At 50.1% G+C, this 22,557-nt stretch overlaps 1 protein-coding gene across 1 annotated transcript in view; it reads left to right on the top strand.

Annotated features, from left to right (window-relative positions):
- Positions 1-22,338, top strand: part of LOC137304657 (nuclear receptor ROR-alpha A) — a 197,655-nt gene extending 175,317 nt beyond the window's left edge. The window contains exon 10 of the mRNA XM_067973302.1: positions 20,500-22,338. Coding sequence (XP_067829403.1) covers positions 20,500-20,664 — 165 coding nt within the window. The 3' untranslated portion in view covers positions 20,665-22,338. The remainder of the gene's footprint in view (positions 1-20,499) is intronic.
- The last annotated feature ends 219 nt before the right edge of the window (positions 22,339-22,557 follow it).

Below are 22,557 nucleotides of genomic sequence, written 5' to 3'. Positions count from 1 at the left end.
CACTGACTGTAGACCAGACACGGTGTCACTGACTGTAGATCAGACACGGTGTCACTGACTGTAGACCAGACACGGTGTCACAGACTGCAGATCAGACACGGTGTGACTAACTGTAGACCAGACACGGTGTCACTGACTGTAGATCAGACACGGTGTCACAGACTGGAGACCAGACACGGTGTCACTGACTGTAGACCAGACGTGGTGTCACTGACTGTAGACCAGATACAGTGTCAATGACTGTAGATCAGACACGGTGTCACTGACTGTAGATCAGATACGGTGTCACTGACTGTAGATCAGACCAGTGTCACTGACTGTAGACCAGATACAGTGTCACTGACTGTAGATCAGACACGGTGTCACAGACTGTAGACCAGACACGGTGTCACTGACTGTAGACCAGACGTGGTGTCACTGACTGTAGACCAGATACAGTGTCAATGACTGTAGATCAGACACGGTGTCACTGACTGTCGACCAGACACGGTGTCACAGACTGCAGATCAGACACGGTGTGACTAACTGTAGACCAGACACGGTGTCACTGAGTGTAGACCAGACGTGGTGTCACCGACTGTAGACCAGACACGGTGTCACCGACTGTAGATCAGACAAGGTGTCGCTGACTGTAGACCAGACAAGGTGTCACCGACTGTAGACCAGTCCCGGTGTCACTGACTGTAGATCAGACACGGTGTCGCTGACTGTAGACCAGACAAGGTGTTACCGACTGTAGACCAGACACGGTGTCGCTGACTGTAGATCAGACAAGGTGTCGCTGACTGTAGACCAGACAAGGTGTCACCGACTGTAGACCAGTCCCGGTGTCACTGACTGTAGATCAGACGTGGTGTCACTGACTGTAAACCAGACGTGGTGTCACTGACTGTAGAGCAGACAAGGTGTCACTGACTGTCGACCAGTCATCGTGTCACCGACTGTAGATCAGACACGGTGTCACCGACTGTAGATCAGACACGGTGTCACTGACTGTAAACCAGACGTGGTGTCACTGACTGTAGAGCAGACAAGGTGTCATTGACTGTAGACCAGTCATCGTGTCACCGACTGTAGATCAGACATGGTGTCACCGACTGTAAACCAGACGTGGTGTCACTGACTGTAGACCAGACATGGTGTCACTGACTGCAGATCAGACACGGTGTCACTGACTGTAGATCAGACGCGGTGTCACTGACTGTAGATCAGACATGGTGTCACTGACTGCAGATCAGACACGGTGTCACTGACTGTAGATCAGACACGGTGTCACTGACTGTAGACCAGACACGGTGTCACTGACTGTAGATCAGACACGGTGTGACTAACTGTAGATCAGACACGGTGTCACTGACTGTAGATCAGGCGCGGTGTCACAGACTGTAGACCAGACACGGTGTCACTGACTGTAGATCAGACACGGTGTCACTGACTGCAGATCAGACACGGTGTCACTGACTGTAGACCAGACGTGGTGTCACTGACTGTAGATCAGACACGGTGTCACTGACTGTAGATCAGATACGGTGTCACTGACTGTAGATCAGACCAGTGTCACTGACTGTAGATCAGACACGGTGTCACTGACTGTGGACCAGACACGGTATCACTGACTGTAGATCAGACGCGGTGTCACTGACTGTAGATCAGACATGGTGTCACTGACTGTAGATCAGATACGGTGTCACTGACTGTAGATCAGACCAGTGTCACTGACTGTAGATCAGACACGGTGTCACTGACTGTAGATCAGACACGGTGTCACTGACTGTAGATCAGACGCGGTGTCACTGACTGTAGATCAGACACAGTGTCACTGACTGCAGATCAGACACGGTGTCACTGACTGCAGATCAGACGCGGTGTCACTGACTGTAGATCAGACACGGTGTCACTGACTGCAGATCAGACACGGTGTCACTGACTGTAGATCAGACGCGGTGTCACTGACTGTAGATCAGACATGGTGTCACTGACTGCAGATCAGACACGGTGTCACTGACTGCAGATCAGACACCGTGTCACTGACTGTAGACCAGACACGGTGTCACTGACTGTGGACCAGACACGGTATCACTGACTGTAGATCAGACGCGGTGTCACTGACTGTAGATCAGACATGGTGTCACTGACTGTAGATCAGACACGGTGTCACTGACTGTAGATCAGATACGGTGTCACTGACTGTAGACCAGATACAGTGTCACTGACTGTAGACCAGACGTGGTGTCACTGACTGTAGACCAGATACAGTGTCACTGACTGTAGACCAGACACGGTGTCACTGACTGTAGATCAGACACGGTGTCACTGACTGTAGACCAGACACGGTGTCACAGACTGCAGATCAGACACGGTGTGACTAACTGTAGACCAGACATGGTGTCACTGACTGTAGATCAGATACGGTGTCACTGACTGTAGATCAGACCAGTGTCACTGACTGTAGATCAGACACGGTGTCACTGACTGTAGATCAGATACGGTGTCACTGACTGTAGATCAGACCAGTGTCACTGACTGTAGATCAGACACGGTGTCACTGACTGCAGATCAGACACGGTGTCACTGACTGCAGATCAGACGCGGTGTCACTGACTGTAGATCAGACACGGTGTCACTGACTGCAGATCAGACACGGTGTCACTGACTGCAGATCAGACGCGGTGTCACTGACTGTAGATCAGACACGGTGTCACTGACTGCAGATCAGACACGGTGTCACTGACTGTAGATCAGACGCGGTGTCACTGACTGTAGATCAGACATGGTGTCACTGACTGCAGATCAGACACGGTGTCACTGACTGCAGATCAGACACCGTGTCACTGACTGTAGACCAGACACGGTGTCACTGAATGTAGACCAGACGCGGTGTCACTAACTGTAGACCAGACGTGGTGTCACTGACTGTAGACCAGATACAGTGTCACTGACTGTAGACCAGACACGGTGTCACTGACTGTAGATCAGACACGGTGTCACTGACTGTAGACCAGACACGGTGTCACAGACTGCAGATCAGACACGGTGTGACTAACTGTGGACCAGACACGGTGTCACTGACTGTAGATCAGACACGGTGTCACAGACTGGAGACCAGACACGGTGTCACTGACTGTAGACCAGACGTGGTGTCACTGACTGTAGACCAGATACAGTGTCAATGACTGTAGATCAGACACGGTGTCACTGACTGTAGATCAGATACGGTGTCACTGACTGTAGATCAGACCAGTGTCACTGACTGTAGACCAGATACAGTGTCACTGACTGTAGATCAGACACGGTGTCACAGACTGTAGACCAGACACGGTGTCACTGACTGTAGACCAGACGTGGTGTCACTGACTGTAGACCAGATACAGTGTCAATGACTGTAGATCAGACACGGTGTCACTGACTGTCGACCAGACACGGTGTCACAGACTGCAGATCAGACACGGTGTGACTAACTGTAGACCAGACACGGTGTCACTGAGTGTAGACCAGACGTGGTGTCACCGACTGTAGACCAGACACGGTGTCACCGACTGTAGATCAGACAAGGTGTCGCTGACTGTAGACCAGACAAGGTGTCACCGACTGTAGACCAGTCCCGGTGTCACTGACTGTAGATCAGACACGGTGTCGCTGACTGTAGACCAGACAAGGTGTTACCGACTGTAGACCAGACACGGTGTCGCTGACTGTAGATCAGACAAGGTGTCGCTGACTGTAGACCAGACAAGGTGTCACCGACTGTAGACCAGTCCCGGTGTCACTGACTGTAGATCAGACGTGGTGTCACTGACTGTAAACCAGACGTGGTGTCACTGACTGTAGAGCAGACAAGGTGTCACTGACTGTAGACCAGTCATCGTGTCACCGACTGTAGATCAGACACGGTGTCACCGACTGTAGATCAGACACGGTGTCACTGACTGTAAACCAGACGTGGTGTCACTGACTGTAGAGCAGACAAGGTGTCATTGACTGTAGACCAGTCATCGTGTCACCGACTGTAGATCAGACATGGTGTCACCGACTGTAAACCAGACGTGGTGTCACTGACTGTAGACCAGACATGGTGTCACTGACTGTCGATCAGACAAGGTGTCACTGACTGTAGACCAGTCATCGTGTCACCGACTGTAGATCAGACACGGTGTCACCGACTGTAAACCAGACGTGGTGTCACTGACTGTAGACCAGACATGGTGTCACTGACTGTAGATCAGACAAGGTGTCACTGACTGTAGACCAGTCATCGTGTCACCGACTGTAGATCAGACACGGTGTCACCGACTGTAAACCAGACGTGGTGTCACTGACTGTAGACCAGACACGGTGTCACCGACTGTAAACCAGATACGTTGTCACTGACTGTAGACCAGACACGGTGTCACCGACCATAGATCAGACACGGTGTCACTGACTGTAGCTCAGACGTGGTGTTGCTGACTGTAGATGAGACACGGTGTCACTGACTGTGGACCAGACACGGTGTCACCGACTGTAGATCAGACACGGTGTCACTGACTGTAGATCAGACGTGGTGTTGCTGACTGTAGATGAGACACGGTGTCACTGACTGTGGACCAGACACGGTGTCGCTGACTGTAGATCAGACACAGTGTCACCGACTGTAGATCAGACACGGTGTCGCTGACTGTAGATCAGACACGGTGTCGCTGACTGTAGATCAGACACAGTGTCACCGACTGTAGATCAGACACGGTGTCGCTGACTGTAGATCAGACGTGGTGTCGCTGACTGTAGGTGAGACACACTGGACACTAAATTGGGTAGGCTAGTGCCTGTTGTTTTGGCACTACGCGGCCTCCCGAGCATCCAAGATAGCGTCCTGGATGCGTGTGCATGCTTCTAGCGTGATGTGCGCCGGACACCATTTTGTTAAAGGGTTTAACACAGACGCAGATAATGAACGCTGGCAGTGAGTAAAGTAAGGAGAAAATGTGTTCGATCAGTGTGCAACGCTGATTTAAACTGATAGACACCATCTTAGGACTTAACGCTCCACACAACGCATCTGAACGTGTCTTAGAGTACCTGGAGGACCGCCCCCCACCCCCCAAACAGTTCTATTTAAAGGGACCAGGCAGAATTGCAAGTTAGTTGCTGGATTATTGCTTCTGGCTCCTGATGCATTTGTAACTGTTTTTGGAGGTCTCCTACACTTGAATACAAGGATGCGGGGACATAGCCCAACATTTAGAGCCAGGACGTGCAGGAATGAAGTTAGGAAATGCTTCTACACGCAAAGAAGAATCTTGGAACGTTCTTCTGCAAAGGCAGCACATGCTAACTCAGTTGTGAATGTTAAATCTGAGATGTCTGTAAATGAAGAGTATTAAGGGATATGGGACTAAGGCGGGTACATGGAATAAGGTCGCAGGTCAACCATCATCTCACTGAATGGCGGAACAGGCTCGAGGAGCTAAATGCCACTGCCACTTGCTGCCACCTGTTATGCGTCACCTTCTCCTGCAAGAAAGTGGGACGTGTGTCCAGGTGATGTGCCTGTCATGGTTGAATAGCTGCCTGTGTGTGTGACCATGAGTTGTGGGTGGGAGGCTTGCAACAGTGGTTCTGCCAAGACCACTCGGATCCAGACCTCATTACAGCCTTGGTCCAAACATGGACAAAGGAGCTGAATTCCAGAGGTGAGGTGAGAGTGACTGCCCTTGACATCAAGGCAGCATTTAACCAAGTGTGGCACCAAGGAGCCCCAGTAAAATTGAAGTCAATGGGAATCAGGGGGAAAACTCTCCAGTGGCTGGAGTCATACCTAGCACAAAGGAAGATGGTAGTGGTTGTTGGAGGCCAATCATCTCAGCCCCAGGGCATTGCTGCAGGAGTTCCTCAAGGCAGTGTCCAAGGCCCAACCATCTTCAGCTGCTTCATCAATGACCTTCCCTCCATCATAAGGTCAGAAATGGGGATGTTCGCTGATGACTGCACAGTGTTCAGTTCCATTCGCAACCCCTCAGATAATGAAGCAGTCTGAGCCCGCATGCAGCAAGACCTGGACAACATCCAGGCTTGGGCTCATAAGTGGCAAGTAACATTCGCGCCAGATAAGTGCCAGGCAATGACCATCTCCAACAAGAGAGAGTCTAACCACCTCCCCTTGACTTTCAACGGCATTACCATCACCGAGTCCCCCACCATCAACATCCTGGGGGTCACCATTGACCAGAAACTTAACTGGACCAGCCACATAAATACTGTGGCTACAAGAGCAGGTCAGAGGCTGGGTATTCTGTGGCAAGTGACTCACCTCCTGACTCCCCAAAGCCTTTCCACCATCTACAAGGCTCAAGTCAGGAATGTGATGGAATACTATCCACTTGCCTGGATGAGTGCAGCTCCAACAACACTCAAGAAGCTCAACACCATCCAGGACAAAGCAGCCCACTTGATTGACACCCCATCCACCACCCTAAACATTCACTTCCCCTCACCACCGGCGCACTGTGGCTGCAGTGTGCACCATCCAAAGGATGCACTGCAGCAACTCGCCAAGGCTTCTTCGACTGCACCTCCCAAACCCGCGACCTCTACCACCTAGAAGGACAAGGGCAGCAGGCACATGGGAACAACACCACCTGCACGTTCCCTTCCAAGTCACACACCATCCCGACTTGGAAATATATCACCGTTCCTTCATCGTCGCTGGGTCAAAATCCTGGAACTCCCTTCCTAACAGCACTGTGGGAGAACCTTCACCACACGGACTGCAGCGGTTCAAGAAGGCGGCTCACCACCACCTTCTCAAGGGCAATTAGGGATGGGCAATAAATGCCGGCCTTGCCAGCGACGCCCACATCCCATGAATGAATAAAAAAAAATATTTAAGGGTAAGAGGAAGCATCTGATTGGAAGAGTTGAGTACTGATGGAAAGAGTTTGTTAGTAGGTGGGTGATGGGGGGTGTAGTGTGTGGTGCAGTTGGTAGGAGATCTCATTTGACAGTTGACCTCACTCACCTTGACCACTTGTGTCAAAGCATTGAACTTCTTCCCGCACTGCATGCGTGTTCGTGGCACTATGCGCCTGGCATTGACTTTGTCCCCTGCTGCCTCCCACTGCCTTTTGGGCATATGTCTGGAGGGCCTCTGCACCCCCCCCCCCGACCCCCCACTGTGGATATAGGATGTCCCTCCTTCTGTCCACCTCTTGCACCCAAGGCCTCTAGTTAATTATCAGAGAACCTTGGTGCTCACACTCTCGCAGGCCTGGTACCAACTCAGATCGGCAAATTGGTGGGTCTAACGTGCAGATTGGAGGATGTGGGATTTAGTAGTGCGCAACCTTTATTCAATGTTTTAACGTAACTCATCAGTGTGTAAACATATGGATGGGACCTGCATCTGTGTTTTATGTGTACGATGTCTGATCTGCGTTCAGACTGTGCAGACACCAATCTGTTACTTTTAGCAAACAACAAGTAGCGGCTACCTTTAAGAGATTTTGGCAGGTTGTCAGAGAGACAGCCTGCCTTTAAGAGATTGGGGCTCCTCCTGCTGGTGAAAAGTGTGAATGTCATTCAATCCTCGTGGCGACGGTGATTTGGAACATTGCTTTCAGGCGAGTGCTGAGGTTGGACGAATGTCTCGCCTTGCCTGCGACAGAAGCACCGGGTGCAGGTTAATCGCGGATCGCCATACCCGCGCCCTGTTTCAGGCCCTATCAGATTTAACCCCCAGTGTCACTGACTGTCGATGGTCAGACACAATGTCACTGACTGTCGATTTTCAGACACAGTGGGGGTGATTTTAATCCCCAAGAACAGGTAGGTTGGGGGCGGGTGGGAGTTGAAAATAGTTGTTTTTTGCGTCGGGACCGCAACCCGGCTTTATTTCGGCGGGAAAAGTACAGGCTTCCCACTGGGAATGCAAAGTCTGAAAAATTTGCTGTTGCGACCCAAAAAAACAACTATTTTCAACTCCACCCGCCCCCAACCCACCCGAACTTGGGGGTTAAAATCATCCCCAGTGTCACCGACTGTCAGTCGGACACGGTGACCCCGATATTAGAGCGGAGGCGGGATGGCAACGGGAGGGTGATTGGGCACGTGGGTAACCCGACCAATAAAAAATGTCCGATTCCCACGCCATCGCGATTCAATTGGTGCCACTTAACGTGGCTTCCGGGTTTACCGTCTGAAAGCTGCGCAGCGGACGGACTGCACACCCGCATCACAGGCTGTCAGCTGGAGGAGCCCTATTAAAGGGCCATTGCTCCAAAGGCTTTTGCTGGAGCAAAGACCCAGAAACCACAGTGGAGCAGCACAGGGGCAAGGCTGCTCCAAGATTCCATGATGCCTCACTCCAGGTGCTACTGGATGGGGTGAGGAGGAGGAGGGAGATCTTCTACCCGGCGGACAGGAGGAAGTGGCCTGTCTCGGCCACCAAGAAGTCTTGGCTCGAGGTGGCAGTGGAGGTCACCAGCAGCAGCAACATCTCCTGCACCTGGATGCAGTGCACCTAGGTCAGCCAAAGTGAGTACACTTACTGATTCCCCTACAATCTGTCTTCCACATCACCGCCCCCACCCCCCAACTCATTCTGCACTGCCAACACTACTCTATCACATCACTCCCCACACCCACTTAAGGCTCATCCTCAACTTACCTGCACTTCCTCAGCACTTCCTCACCTCCCCATTACTCACCCCACCACTATCACTCAGCCCAATCCTCATACAATGTGATGTCTCTGTCTCATACTCACCCTCTGATGCACCTCTTTCACCGTCAGCCTCATCCAAAGCAATACATTCTTCAGTTGGCCACTTCACCATCACTCACTCATGCGTCTGTACTTTCTCCCCTTATAGGAGAAGAGAGCCCAGAATGCATGGGAGAGGGTGAGGACCGGAGGGGGTCCGCAACAGATAGTGGTCCTCACAGACACGGAGCAGGAGGGACTGGAGCTGAGCCGCACCCTCGAGTGCCTGTCCATCAGGGACGCCAAGACTGGCACCCGACAAACGTCTGGTGACAGAATTTTAACATTCAGCACACATAATATGAATTGATGTTAACATGCCTTGCCATCTTCAGCACCTCAGTATGTTCATCGCAACATGACACATCTATGATCATGCTTAATATTGCCTTCTGCTCTCTTACAGGGCCTTCAGCAACCGCTGTGACGGCAGAGGGCGATTCCTCAGAGGACCTGCTGGCCTCTGAGGATGCACTCTCATATCTTAGTGAGCCATCCACCAGCGCAGATACTCATAGCTCACAGTGGGTCCTAGTCCTCGGTTAGTTGGGTTGGCACCTGGTGAGTTACCACACGTGTGAGCATGAGCAGACACTGGTGGCAGGGGCAGCTGCGGAGAGTCTGCGTTGGTGGGAGCACTCCTCTCCTGGCTCTGCTCAGCTAGACACAGATGCTGAACCCTGGGGGCCATCCTTTAAAAGGAGAATGATCGAGGGACAGCAGCACATTTGCGAGGTGCTGGAACAGGTACCATTGCGCACTCTCCAGAATCGCACAGAGGATGGAGGAGTCCAACACCTGCATGAGTGGAATGGTGGCACAGGTACGGGAGGGAATCTCTGAGATACTGTCACAGGGACATGAGGACATCTCTGAGATAGTGTCGTGGGTATAGAATCATAGAATCATAGAAGTTACAACATGGAAACAGGCCCTTCGGCCCAACATGTCCATGTCGCCCAGTTTATACCACTAAGCTAGTCCCAATTGCCTGCACTTGGCCCATATCCCTCTATACCCATCTTACCCATGTAACTGTCCAAATGCTTTTTAAAAGACAAAATTGTACCCGCCTCTACTACTGCCTCTGGCAGCTCGTTCCAGACACTCACCACCCTTTGAGTGAAAAAATTGCCCCTCTGGATCCTTTTGTATCTCTCCCCTCTCACCTTAAATCTGTGCCCCCTCGTTATAGACTCCCCTACCTTTGGGAAAAGATTTTGACTATCGACCTTATCTATGCCCCTCATTATTTTGTAGACTTCTATAAGATCACCCCTTAACCTCCTACTCTCCAGGGAATAAAGTCCCAGTCTGTCTAACCTCTCCCTGTAAGTCAAACCATCAAGTCCCGGTAGCATCCTAGTAAATCTTTTCTGCACTCTTTCTAGTTTAATAATATCCTTTCTATAATAGGGTGACCAGAACTGTACACAGTACTCCAAGTGTGGCCTCACCAATGCCCTGTACAACTTCAACAAGACATCCCAACTCCTGTATTCAATGTTCTGACCAATGAAACCAAGCATGCTGAATGCCTTCTTCACCACCCTATCCACCTGTGACTCCACTTTCAAGGAGCTATGAATCTGTACTCCCAGATCTCTTTGTTCTATAACTCTCCCCAACGCCCTACCATTAACGGAGTAGGTCCTGGCCCGATTCGATCTACCAAAATGCATCACCTCACATTTATCTAAATTAAACTCCATCTGCCATTCATCGGCCCACTGGCCCAATTTATCAAGATCCCGTTGCAATCCTAGATAACCTTCTTCACTGTCCACAATGCCACCAATCTTGGTGTCATCTGCAAACTTACTAACCATGCCTCCTAAATTCTCATCCAAATCATTAATATAAATAACAAATAACAGCGGACCCAGCACCGATCCCTGAGGCACACCGCTGGACACAGGCATCCAGTTTGAAAAACAACCCTCGACAACCACCCTCTGTCTTCTGTCGTCAAGCCAATTTTGTATCCAATTGGCTACCTCACCTTGGATCCCATGAGATTTAACCTTATGTAACAACCTACCATGCGGTACCTTGTCAAATGCTTTGCTGAAGTCCATGTAGACCACGTCTACTGCACAGCCCTCATCTATCTTCTTGGTTACCCCTTCAAAAAACTCAATCAAATTCGTGAGACATGATTTTCCTCTCACAAAACCATGCTGACTGTTCCTAATTAGTCCCTGCCTCTCCAAATGCCTGTAGATTCTGTCCCTCAGAATACCCTCTAACAACTTACCCACTACAGATGTCAGGCTCACTGGTCTGTAGTTCCCAGGCTTTTCCCTGCCGCCCTTCTTAAACAAAGGCACAACATTTGCTACCCTCCAATCTTCAGGCACCTCACCTGTAGCGGTGGATGATTCAAATATCTCTGCTAGGGGACCCGCAATTTCCTCCCTAACCTCCCATAACGTCCTGGGATACATTTCATCAGGTCCCGGAGATTTATCTACCTTGATGCGCGTTAAGACTTCCAGCACCTCCCTCTCTGTAATATGTACACTCCTCAAGACATCACTATTTATTTCCCCAAGTTCCCTAACATCCATGCCTTTCTCAACCGTAAATACCGATGTGAAATATTCATTCAGGATCTCACCCATCTCTTGTGGTTCCGCACATAGATGACCTTGTTGATCCTTAAGAGGCCCTACTCTCTCCCTAGTTACCCTTTTGCCCTTTATGTATTTGTAGAAGCTCTTTGGATTCACCTTTGCCTGATCTGCCAAAGCAATCTCATATCCCCTTTTTGCCCTCCTGATTTCTCTCTTAACTCTACTCCGGCAATCTCTATACTCTTCAAGGGATCCACTTGATCCCAGCTGCCTATGCATGTCATATGCCTCCTTCTTATTTTTGACTCGTGCCTCAATCTCCCGAGTCATCCAAGGTTCCCTACTTCTACCAGCCTTGCCCTTCACTTTATAAGGAATGTGCTTACACTGAACCCTGGTTAACACACTTTTGAAAGCCTCCCACTTACCAGACGTCCCTTTGCCTGCCAACAGACTCTCCCAATCAACTTCTGAAAGTTCCTGTCTAATACCATCAAAATTGGCCTTTCCCCAATTTAGAATTTTAACTTTTGGGCCAGACCTATCCTTCTCCATAGCTATCTTAAAACTAATGGAATTATGATCACTGGTCCCAAAGTGATCCCTCACTAACACTTCTGTCACCTGCCCTTCCTTATTTCCCAAGAGGAGGTCAAGTTTTGCCCCCTCTCTAGTCGGGCCATCCACATACTGAATGAGAAATTCCTCCTGAATACACTCAACAAATTTCTCTCCATCCAAGCCCCTAATGCTATGGCTGTCCCAGTCAATGTTGGGAAAGTTAAAGTCCCCTACTATTACCACCCTATTTTTCTTGCAGCTGTCTGTAATCTCCTTACATATTTGCTCCTCAATTTCCCGTTGACTATTTGGGGGTCTGTAGTACAATCCTATCAAAGTGATCTCTCCCTTCTTATTTTTCAGTTCTACCCATATGGACTCAGTGGGCGAACCCTCGGATATATCCCCTCTCACTACTGCCGTGATGTTCTCCCTAATCAAGAACGCAACTCCCCCTCCTCTCTTACCTCCTGCTCTATCTTTCCTATAGCATCTGTACCCTGGAACATTGAGCTGCCAGTCCTGCCCCTCCCTTAGCCATGTTTCAGTAATAGCTATAACATCCCAGTCCCATGTACCCATCCATGCCCTGAGTTCATCTGCCTTGCCCATCAGACTTCTTGCATTGAAATAAATGCAGTTTAATCTCGACTTCCCTTGGTCTTTGCCCTGCTTTCTCAGACCATCTGTCCGGTCATGTTCTGTACACTCTCCCTTACTGCCTTTTGTTTCTGTCACCACTTTATTTCCCACTGACTTCCTGCATCGGTTCCCATCCCCCTGCCACATTAGTTTAAACCCTCCCCAACAGCACTAGCAAACACTCCCCCTAGGACATTGGTTCCAGTCCTGCCCAGATGCAGACCGTCCAATTTGTACTGGTCCCACCTCCCCCAGAACCGGTTCCAATGGCCCAGGAATTTGAATCCCTCCCTCTTGCACCATCTCTCAAGCCACGTATTCATCTTAGCTATCCTGTCATTCCTACTCTGACTAGCCCGTGGCACTGGTAGCAATCCTGAGATTACTACCTTTGAGGTCCTACTCTTTAGTTTAACTCCTAACTCCCTAAATTCAGCTTGTAGGACCTCATCCTGTTTTTTACCTATATCGTTGGTGCCTATATGCACCACGACAACTGGCTGTTCACCCTCCCCCTCCAGAATGTCCTGCAGCCGCTCCGAGACATCCTTGACCCTTGCACCAGGGAGGCAACATACCATCCTGGAGTCTCGGTTGCGTCTGCAGAAACGCCTGTCTATTCCCCTTACAATCGAGTCCCCTATCACTATAGCTCTGCCACTCTTTTTCCTGCCCTCCTGTGCAGCAGAGCCAGCCACGGTGCCATGAACCTGGCCACTGCCACCTTCCCCTGGTGAGCCATCTCCGCCAACAGTATCCAAAACGGTATACCTGTTTTGGAGGGAGATGATCGCAGGGGACCCCTGCACTGCCTTCCTACTCTTCCTCTGTCTGTTGGTCACCCATTCACTATCTCCCTCAGTAATTTTTATCTGCGGTGTGACCAACTCACTGAACGTGCTATCCACGACTTTCTCAGCATCGCGGATGCTCCAAAGTGAGTCCATCCGCAGCTCCAGAGCCGTCAAGCGGTCAAACAATAGCTGCAGCTGGACACACTTCCCGCAGGTGAAGGAATCAGGGATACAGGAAGGAGCCCTGAATTCCCACATCCCACAAGAGGAACATGACACGGCGCTGGGATCTCCTGCCATGACTTAACCCTTAAATTAGCTTAAGAACAACTACAATGTCAAGAGAAAAAAAAAGGAAAGAAAAACTACTTACCACTCCCTTTAAGGAGTTTACTCCTTTAAATTGTTCTCAATTTAGAGAATGTTAACTACACTAGGGACCTTGATTCACTAAAAAATAAACGCTACTTCCTATAAGACCTGCAGACCTTCCCTTTCCTTTTACTTCAGTTACTGTCGATAAGGAGAAATACTCACCTGAACCTACTCACCAATCAGGTGCCTCCCCTGTGTCGCGTCCCGATCTGATTCCTGACGTCACTTCGAACTCGGTCGCAGCTCCGCTCAGCTCCTCTCAGCTGTTCTCAGCGCTCTGAAATCCCGCCTTTTATCGGACGCTCCCTCCGCTCGGCTCGGCTCCTCTCAGCTGTTCTCAGCGCTCTGAAATCCCGCCTTTTATCGGACGCTCCCTCCGCTCGGCTCGGCTCCTCTCAGCTGTTCTCAGCGCTCTGAAATCCCGCCTTTTATCGGACGCTCCCTCCGCTCGGCTCCTCTCAGCTGTTCTCAGCGCTCTGAAATCCCGCCTTTTATCGGACGCTCCCTCCGCTCGGCTCGGCTCCTCTCAGCTGTTCTCAGCGCTCTGAAATCCCGCCTTTTATCGGACGCTCCCTCCGCTCGGCTCGGCTCCTCTCAGCTGTTCTCAGCGCTCTGAAATCCCGCCTTTTATCGGACGCTCCCTCCGCTCGGCTCGGCTCCTCTCAGCTGTTCTCAGCGCTCTGAAATCCCGCCTTTTATCGGACGCTCCCCCTCCAGTATGTGCGGGAATGTCTGCGATAGAGAGAAGGCTAGCCTCCATGGAGCTTCAAGCACGGCTCACAAATGAGTCCATTCAGGCCCTGACAATGGCCATTCAGACTCAGGGTGAACAATGTTCTTCCGCCTTAAACAGGCAGACAGAAACTTTATATTTGGGCTGCCAAGGTATCACACATGTCCTCCAAACTGTTCTCCAGCAGGGTGGTAGGAGTGATGTGGGCCTGGCCCAGGGGAGGGATGATGGCGAAAGGGGACATGGAAGTGGGGACGCCACTCAAAGCGCTCCCACGTCTCAACCGTTGCCCCCCTCTCAACCAGTACCCACAATGCTGCCTCCTCTCCAGGTGGCCGAGTCTGCCCCTGCACAGGTGCAGGTGGAGCAGTCTTTGGAGGGGCCCTTACGGGCACCGAAACCCAGAGGGCATAGGCCCAAAGCATCTAAGCGGTCAGGGCATGAACAAGAGCAACCTACCACTATCTCTGCTGCAGCCACAGGGGATGAACCACGGAGAAGTAGTCGGAAGAGAAAGGCACGAAGGGGATGCACAAGTGTGTTTGACAGACTGTCATGTTTTTTATTTATGTTTAGTTTTTGTTAAAGTGACATTAAATATTATGATTGTCTCCACTGCTGCCACTTCTTGCCCATTCTTGACTGGTTTTTGTGATATGGCCCTTTCATCAGGTTCACCATGAACAGCGACACCTGATGCCACCCATTGGGTCACTTTACAGTGGGTGTATGTTTTGTGCAGGGAGGGGTGGGCGGCCTGGTGTGGGCGCTGCTCTTTCTAGGTGGTGTGAGGACTGGACTCTTCACACTATCTGATGTTAGGAGAACCGTTCACATATCAGTGACTCCCTGGCCTCACGAGCAGCCAGGTGAGCCGTTGTTCTGCCCATGGGTTCCTCCTCCTCCTCGTCCTCCTCCTCCTCTTCCTCCTCAATGTGGGTGGCACATGTGGATGGGGCCTCCTCAAGTGGCACCCATCTCTGTGGTGCCATGTTGTGCAGGGCACAACACACGACTATAATGCATCCCACTCTGTCTGGTGCATATTGAAGCTCTCCCCCAGAATGAAGTGCATCTTGAGTAGCCCTATAGCATGCTGAATTGTAGACCTGGTGACGATATGGCTGTTGTTATATCAATGCTGTTGCTCGGTGATAGTGTCATGCTCAGGGGTGTCATGAGCCACGTGTGCAGGGGATATCCCTTGTCCCCAAGGAGACAGCCCTTCAGGGTGTTAGGTGCGTGGAAGAGGGGCGGGATGTTGGATTCCCGGAGGATGAAGGAATCGTGGCAGCTGCCAGGGAATCTGGTGCACACGTGAAGGAATTTTTTGCGGTGGTCACAAACGAGCTGAGTGTTGATGGAGTGATAGCCCTTCCTGTTGATGAACAGTCCTGGCTCATGTGGAGGTGCTCGTATTACTATATGGGTGCAATCGATTACACCCTGCACCCATGGGAAGCCAGCCACAGAATGGAATCCCACTGCCCTCTCCGTCTGGCTGAGGTCATCCATGGGGAAGTTGACGTACTGCGAGACCCTGAGAAACAAGCCGTTGGTGACCTGCCTTATGCACTTGTGTGCAGATGACTGAGAAACCCCGGCAATGTCCCCAGTGGCACCCTGAAATGATCCGGAGGCGAAGAAGTTGAGGGCCGTGGTGACTTTGACAGTGACGGGTAAGGAGATGCTACTTGGCCCAGCCAGGAGCAGCTCGGCATGAAGGAGGCTGCAGATTTGAGAAAGAACTTTTTCACCCAGAGGGTGGTTGGAGTCTGGAACTCACTGCCTGAAAGGGTTGTGGAGGCAGGAACCCTCACAACATTCAAGAAGCATTTGGATGAGCACTTGAAATGCCATAGCATACAAGGCTACGGACCAAATGCTGGAATATGGGATTAGAGTAGACAGGGCTGATGGCCGGCGCGGACACGATGGGCCGAAGGGCCTCTATCTGTGCTGTATAACTCTATGACTCTCTCTATGACTCTATGACTCACTCTCAGCCTCCGTACGCACTGCTCCTCAGAGAGGTCCAGGAAGCTGAGCCTGTGCAGACGCTGTGGCGAGGGTAGTGCCTCCTGCGACGTCGCTCTCTCTGTTGTTGTCCTCTGTGCTGTTGTGCAGGTGCCTGTGGCGCAGCACTGTGTTGTGGAGTTCCAAGGGCGGAGGTGGACGCCGTGCCTGGCGAGGCTGGTGATGTTACTCGTCCTCGGATGTAGTGGTGAATGCAGTGATGGTGCCCCCCATCCTGATGGTGTGAGTTTGAGGGGGTCCGAAGAGTTGTTAAATATATGTGAGCAGAAGAATTGTGGGTGGAAAGTAAGAATTTTCAGTGAAAGCACAAAGATCTTGCAGCCAAAAGTTTGTGTGAAAGAACTGAGTGCCCGGCTGCAATAACTCACCTTTTCTCCCCATCTGTCAAACAAGCATTTGAATGTCCAACCGGCTGCTGGCTGAAACATGTCTGGTAGAACATGGAGTGGTTCCCACAGCACTGGGTCAATGGGGAACCCGGAAGTCGGTGGGTTGGAGCTGGGTTCCGAACCCGCTCAGGATTTCCCCGATTTTCGGAGGCCCGCCCCCAATGAACCCGCTACTTCATTCCAAAATCGACCCGTGTCACTGACTGTAAGTCGGACACGGTGCCTTTGACTGTCAGTGTTGGTTTGCTGTCACACTGCTGCTTCACAATGACAGATAAAATTTGAAAGTTTGATTAAATCAGCGTAACATCATTTCTCATTGATGGAAGCACATCTCAACATTTGCTCAGCTTTGCTTTGACTCTTTGGTTATATCCGTAGTGAAACAGTGACAAACCGCCATTACTCATCAGGGGTTGACGTAACCTTATAATTTCCTAGGAAAGCCCATTTCCCTGGCGAGGACACTTGTACCTGTCAGCCTGTGCAGTTAATGTGAGTGATTAGCCTGCTATTAGTTTCCCACTGCTGCAGGGACTCACTGATTTCCCTTCACACTGGCGAGTCAGGCAGTTCATCGCTCATGATGGTAAACAGGATGGATTTCAGCAACCAGGCTCGACAAAAAATAAAGGCCTGCTTCTGTCACCTGCTTTGTTTGAGTGGAAAGTAATGTTCGTGTTTGGGATCTTGTGATAAGGACTCCTTTGCTTGTTAGGTGTGGGGAGAGATCTCCTCTGTTCACTATTTTTGACAAAACCAAAAAAAAAATGTTGGAAACCTTCCAAGTCACGGTCACAATATTGTGGCCGGTAATCTGACAGGTTACTGCGTGTGAGGTCCTGAAATCTGGGTGTGTACTCCAACTTTAGCCAGATAGGTGACAGTGACTTTGTAGTTAGAGGGTGTCTGCCCACAGCGAGCAGGCACAGATCTCTCTCTTAAATTGTACGGTAACGTACAGCAAATCTCTACTGTCATCAGACTAATGAATCCAGAAGCTGAATTTGTGTCTGGAATTAGAAGCTGGAGTATTTCAAGTAAAGGTTAGTTTGCAATTCACCCCAATTTTAACTTGGGCCGAGCGTGAGGCTGGGGCCATTTTAACTCCTGGGCCTCATGTGAATTGACCAGGCCCGACTCCCGCCTAAATCCAGCGTCAATGACGTCAGGCCGGTAGGTGGGACTCGGGCAAGCGAGGCAGGAGATCGCAGGCAGGGACTCACGGGAACGGTCGCTGGCGGGGTCAGTGAGGTGGGGGAGGGGGTTCGATGCGATTGCAGCAAGTGGGGGAGGCCCAAGGATTCCTTGTGGGGCTGGCAGAGAATTCCTGCTCCTCCTGGCCCCTCATGGAAACCATAAAAAATAAGAGTAACTAACGTTGTCAGCCCTCTTTTGGGCCTGCTGAGCCTGGGCTCCGGGTTCCCTGGTGAGCTCGCCCTCAGGCACTGACCTCATGGTTGGTGGATAAAATATAGCCAGAGTGTGAATGACATCATCAGGCCCCGACCATTGATTATCAGTGAGGCCTTCACCTGCCTGGGGCGATGGGTTCACACGCTGCCGTTATATTAACCCCCGCACGCCTGTTTTCCCTTGGGGGTGGGGGGGTTAATATCAGGGCTTTAGATTGAAGAGCAGTTCATCTGGGGCACTGGGTGGTGCAGTGAGTTAGACACTGGCTTTTCATCTCTGAGACCTGGGCCTGAGCCCAGACTGATGGGGTGAAAGTCTCTCTGTCTGTAAGAGAGAACAACAACAACAACGTGCATTTATATAGCGCCTTTAAATTAGTAAAACGTCACAAGGCGCTTCACAGGAGCGTTATGAGATAAAATTTGGCACCAAACCACATCATGAGATATTAGGACAGGTGACCAAAAGCTTGGTCAAAGAGTCAGGTTTTAAGGAGCGTCTTAAAGGAGGAGAGAGGGGTAGAGAGGCGGAGAGATTTAGGGAGGGAATTCCAGAGCTTAGGGTCTAGGCAGCTGAAGGCACGGCCACCAATGGTGGAGTGATTAAAATCGGGGATACACAAGAGGCAAGAATTGGAGGAGCGCAGAGATCTCAGAGGATTGTAGGGCTGGAGGAGGTTCCAGAGATAGGGAGGGGCGAGGCCATGGAGGGATTTGAAATGTAAAATGATGTGGAGCTTCTCAATTCACTAATTGTCACTGAGTTAGCAATCTCAGAAATGGATGGAGTGGGCGATGGAAAAATGTCCCACTGGTTCTAAGGTTCCCCAGAGTATAGGAAGCATTTAAACCTCCAAGATCTCTTGCGCATCCCCGATTTTAATCGCTCCACCATTGGCGGCCGTGCCTTCAGCTGCCTAGGCCCCAAGCTCTGGAATTCCCTCCCTGAACCTCTCCGCCTCTCTACCTCTCTCTCCTCCTTTAAGACGCTCCTTAAAACCTACCTCTTTGGCCAAGCTTTTGGTCACCTGTCCTAATATCTCCTTATGTGGCTCGGTGTCAAATTTTGTTTGATAATCGCTCCTGTGAAGCACCTTGGGATGTTTTACTACGTTAAAGGCTCTATATAAATGCACATTGTTGTTGTTACACCAGAGCTGGGAGTGTCTGATGCTGAATGGTGTGAGCTCAAGGCCCCAGAACTAACACAGACACAGGCAACAAATAACACAGCTTCTCTCCCTCTGACTCTACAGTAACAAAATGCTGTTTTTATGTGCAGTTAAGAAGAAAGTGGGAGTGTGGGAGCAAGTGAGAACCCCAGTGATGGAAGGTGAGCCTGTGCTAGGCCCCCAGTCTCAGCCACACTACAGTAAGGGGGTGTCAGGGAGAGTGCAGCCCCTCCCACTGGGTATCACATCTACACATCAAGCAGGAGGGACACATCTACACCCAGTAAAGAGAAACTCAGCGAATGCCAGTTTAGTCACGTGATAGGAGACTCTAGGGCGACTGTTCATACAGTGATTTACAATTGCTGGCACAATCTGATTTGCAAATGGCAGTAAAAATGGATTTTTAATGAAGCAATTTCTTGCAGATCTCTGATCATTGGTTTGAGCGGAACTGCAGTGAAATCAAAATCATTCCTTATTAACCTTGGAGCAGAGAAGGTTAAAGGGAGATTTAATAGAGGTGTTCAAAATTCTGTGGGGTTTTGATAGAGTGGATAAGGAGAAACTGTTTCCATTGGCAGGAGGGTCAGTAATCACTGGACACAGATTTAAGATAATTGGCAAAAAGCCAGGGGGGAGATGAGGAGAAATTTTTTTACGCAGTGAGTTGTTATGATCTGGAATGCGCTGCCTGAAAGGGCAGTGGAAGCAGATTCAATCATAACTTTCAAAAGTGAATTGGATAAATACTTGAAGGGGAAACATTTGCAGGGCTATGGGGAAAGGGCAAGGGAATGGGACTAATTGGATAGCTCTTTCAAAGAGCCGGCACAGGCACGATGGGCCAAGTGGCCTCCTTCTGTGCTCTATGATTCCAAAGATGGTATAAAATGGACCTTACGTATTTCCATCTCGCTGGCACTGCCGAGTTCTGCCAAAGTGATGGGCACAACATCAGTCCTTGGAGCGTGAGGAGGCAAATTGCTAATCATTCTGTACAGGTTTTGTGTTTGCACATGTCAGATATGGAAATGTTTTCTAATTGCTTTCCCCTTCTCTTTCCAGCTGTTATCTAAAGTATCTACCTTACGAGCATTGTGTAATCGGCACACTGAAAAGCTGTCTTCGTTCAAAGCAATACACCCGGACATTGTGCGGGTCCATTTCCCTCCGTTGTACAAGGAGCTGTTTAGCTCCGAGTTTGAGCAGATGACGCCAGCAGATGGGTAAACAATCACCAGAGAACTTCAGAACCCTGGAAGTACCAGCATCGAATAATTGAAGACACTGTACGTCTTTCTGTTGCTACACTGCAGTGGCCGCACACAGACCAGGAGAACAAAGAGGCTGCACATTTCTGGGGTGGGGAGTTCGGGTGGGGGGGTGCATTAATATTAGTTTCTTAGTGGAAGTTGAACTTGTTTTCCTCATGCATTTAGTTTGTGTAGAGCACAGAGTACAGTGACATTATAATGCTGAGAAGCTAATTTAGAGCAAATCTTTTACAGGGTATATAAAGAAAATACAGTGAATATAACATTTATTATCAGTATGTCATTTTAACCTTGTTGTGCTGTGAGACAATATACGAATCTACATTTTAAGCACCTTTTTTTCCCAATTTGTACATGTTATTTGGTATTTATTAGTTCTGTTAATAGGACATGCACAAGAATTACAAGTTTAACGATTGAGTTTATGGAGGGGAGGTTGGGAGTCCTGGTTGCTGCTGTTTAGGTCGATGTTGTGTATTGTAGGAATGCCCACAAGCTTAGTTTGGTTTACAAACTCACTCCAATTTCCATAGTCTGTGTAGCTGGCTAATGTGTCATTGATTCAGATCAAGAATAGTACGGTGAACGATGATGGAATCAAAGGATTTATAAAATACAAAGCCTTGTCTGGACCACTTTAGAGAGAGTTCTATTTTTATAACCCTCGTATGAATATTAGGAAGCACTTAAGATATTCCTGCAATAAAAGAGATGTGATTTGTGTAAGAAGACATTTTTTGTAAGGCAAGACAATAATAGAAAGAAGTGTTATTTTCTAAAAGCTTGGTGTTATTTTCTTGCGAGAATATGTCTGATTCTGTCTAGTGAAATCTTCTCATCTAATGTGCCACTGTGTGAGTGTGTTTTCTGGTAAAGAGAAAAAAATACTTTTTAATCTTGAAATGGAGGTTTCCTTGTGAAACAACATTCCAAAAAAGTGTGAAAATGTAGAAATGTCTAAAGCAAACATTTGTGTGTGTTTGAGTAGTGAGCCAGTGTCACTGTTGCTTTTTGCACATTTACTTCATTCCTCGGTAGTGCAATATGTACAAAGGACACTCGCTGGTGTTCATTTAACCCCTCAGGGAAGAAAAACATATGTTTGTACAGTCTCTTATTCTGCTAAGGGCTGTTGACTGAACCACTTGTGTGTCTGTGTGTGAGGCAGTCAGTCCAGATCCTGGAGTCAGTCCGGGTCCTGGAGTCAGTCCAGATCCTGGAGTCGGTCCAGATCCTGGAGTCGGTCCGGGTCCTGGAGTCGGTCCGGGTCCTGGAGTCAGTCCGAGGCCTGGGGTAAGTCCGGGTCCTGGAGTCAGTCTGGGTCCGGGAGTCAGTCCAGGTCAGGAGTCAGTCTGGGGCCTGGGGTAAGTCCGGGTCCAGGAGTCATTCCTGGTCCTGGAGTCAGTGTGGGTCCAGGAATCAGTCTGGGTCCTGGAGTCAGTCCGGGTCCTGGAATCAGCCTGGGTCCTGGAGTCAGTCCGGGTCCTGGAATCAGCCTGGGTCCTGGAGTCAGCCCGGGTCCTGGAGTCAGTCCGGGTCCTGGAGTCAGTCCGGGTCCTGGAATCAGCCTGGGTCCTGGAGTCAGTCCGGGTCCTGGAGTCAGTCCGGGTCCTGGAATCAGCCTGGGTCCTAGAATCAGCCTGGGTCCTGGAATCAGCCTGGGTCCTGGAGTCAGCCTGGGTCCTGGAGTCAGCCTGGGTCCTGGAGTCAGTCCGGGTCCTGGAATCAGCCTGGGTCCTGGAATCAGCCTGGGTCCTGGAGTCAGCCTGGGTCCTGGAGTCAGCCTGGGTCCTGGAGTCAGCCCGGGTCCTGGAGTCAGTCCAGGTCCAGGATTCAATCCAGGTCCTGG

Source organism: Heptranchias perlo, chromosome 38 (assembly GCF_035084215.1).
Source record: "Heptranchias perlo isolate sHepPer1 chromosome 38, sHepPer1.hap1, whole genome shotgun sequence".
Lineage (NCBI taxonomy): Eukaryota > Metazoa > Chordata > Chondrichthyes > Hexanchiformes > Hexanchidae > Heptranchias > Heptranchias perlo.
This window is presented reverse-complemented; position numbering and strand designations above follow the sequence as displayed.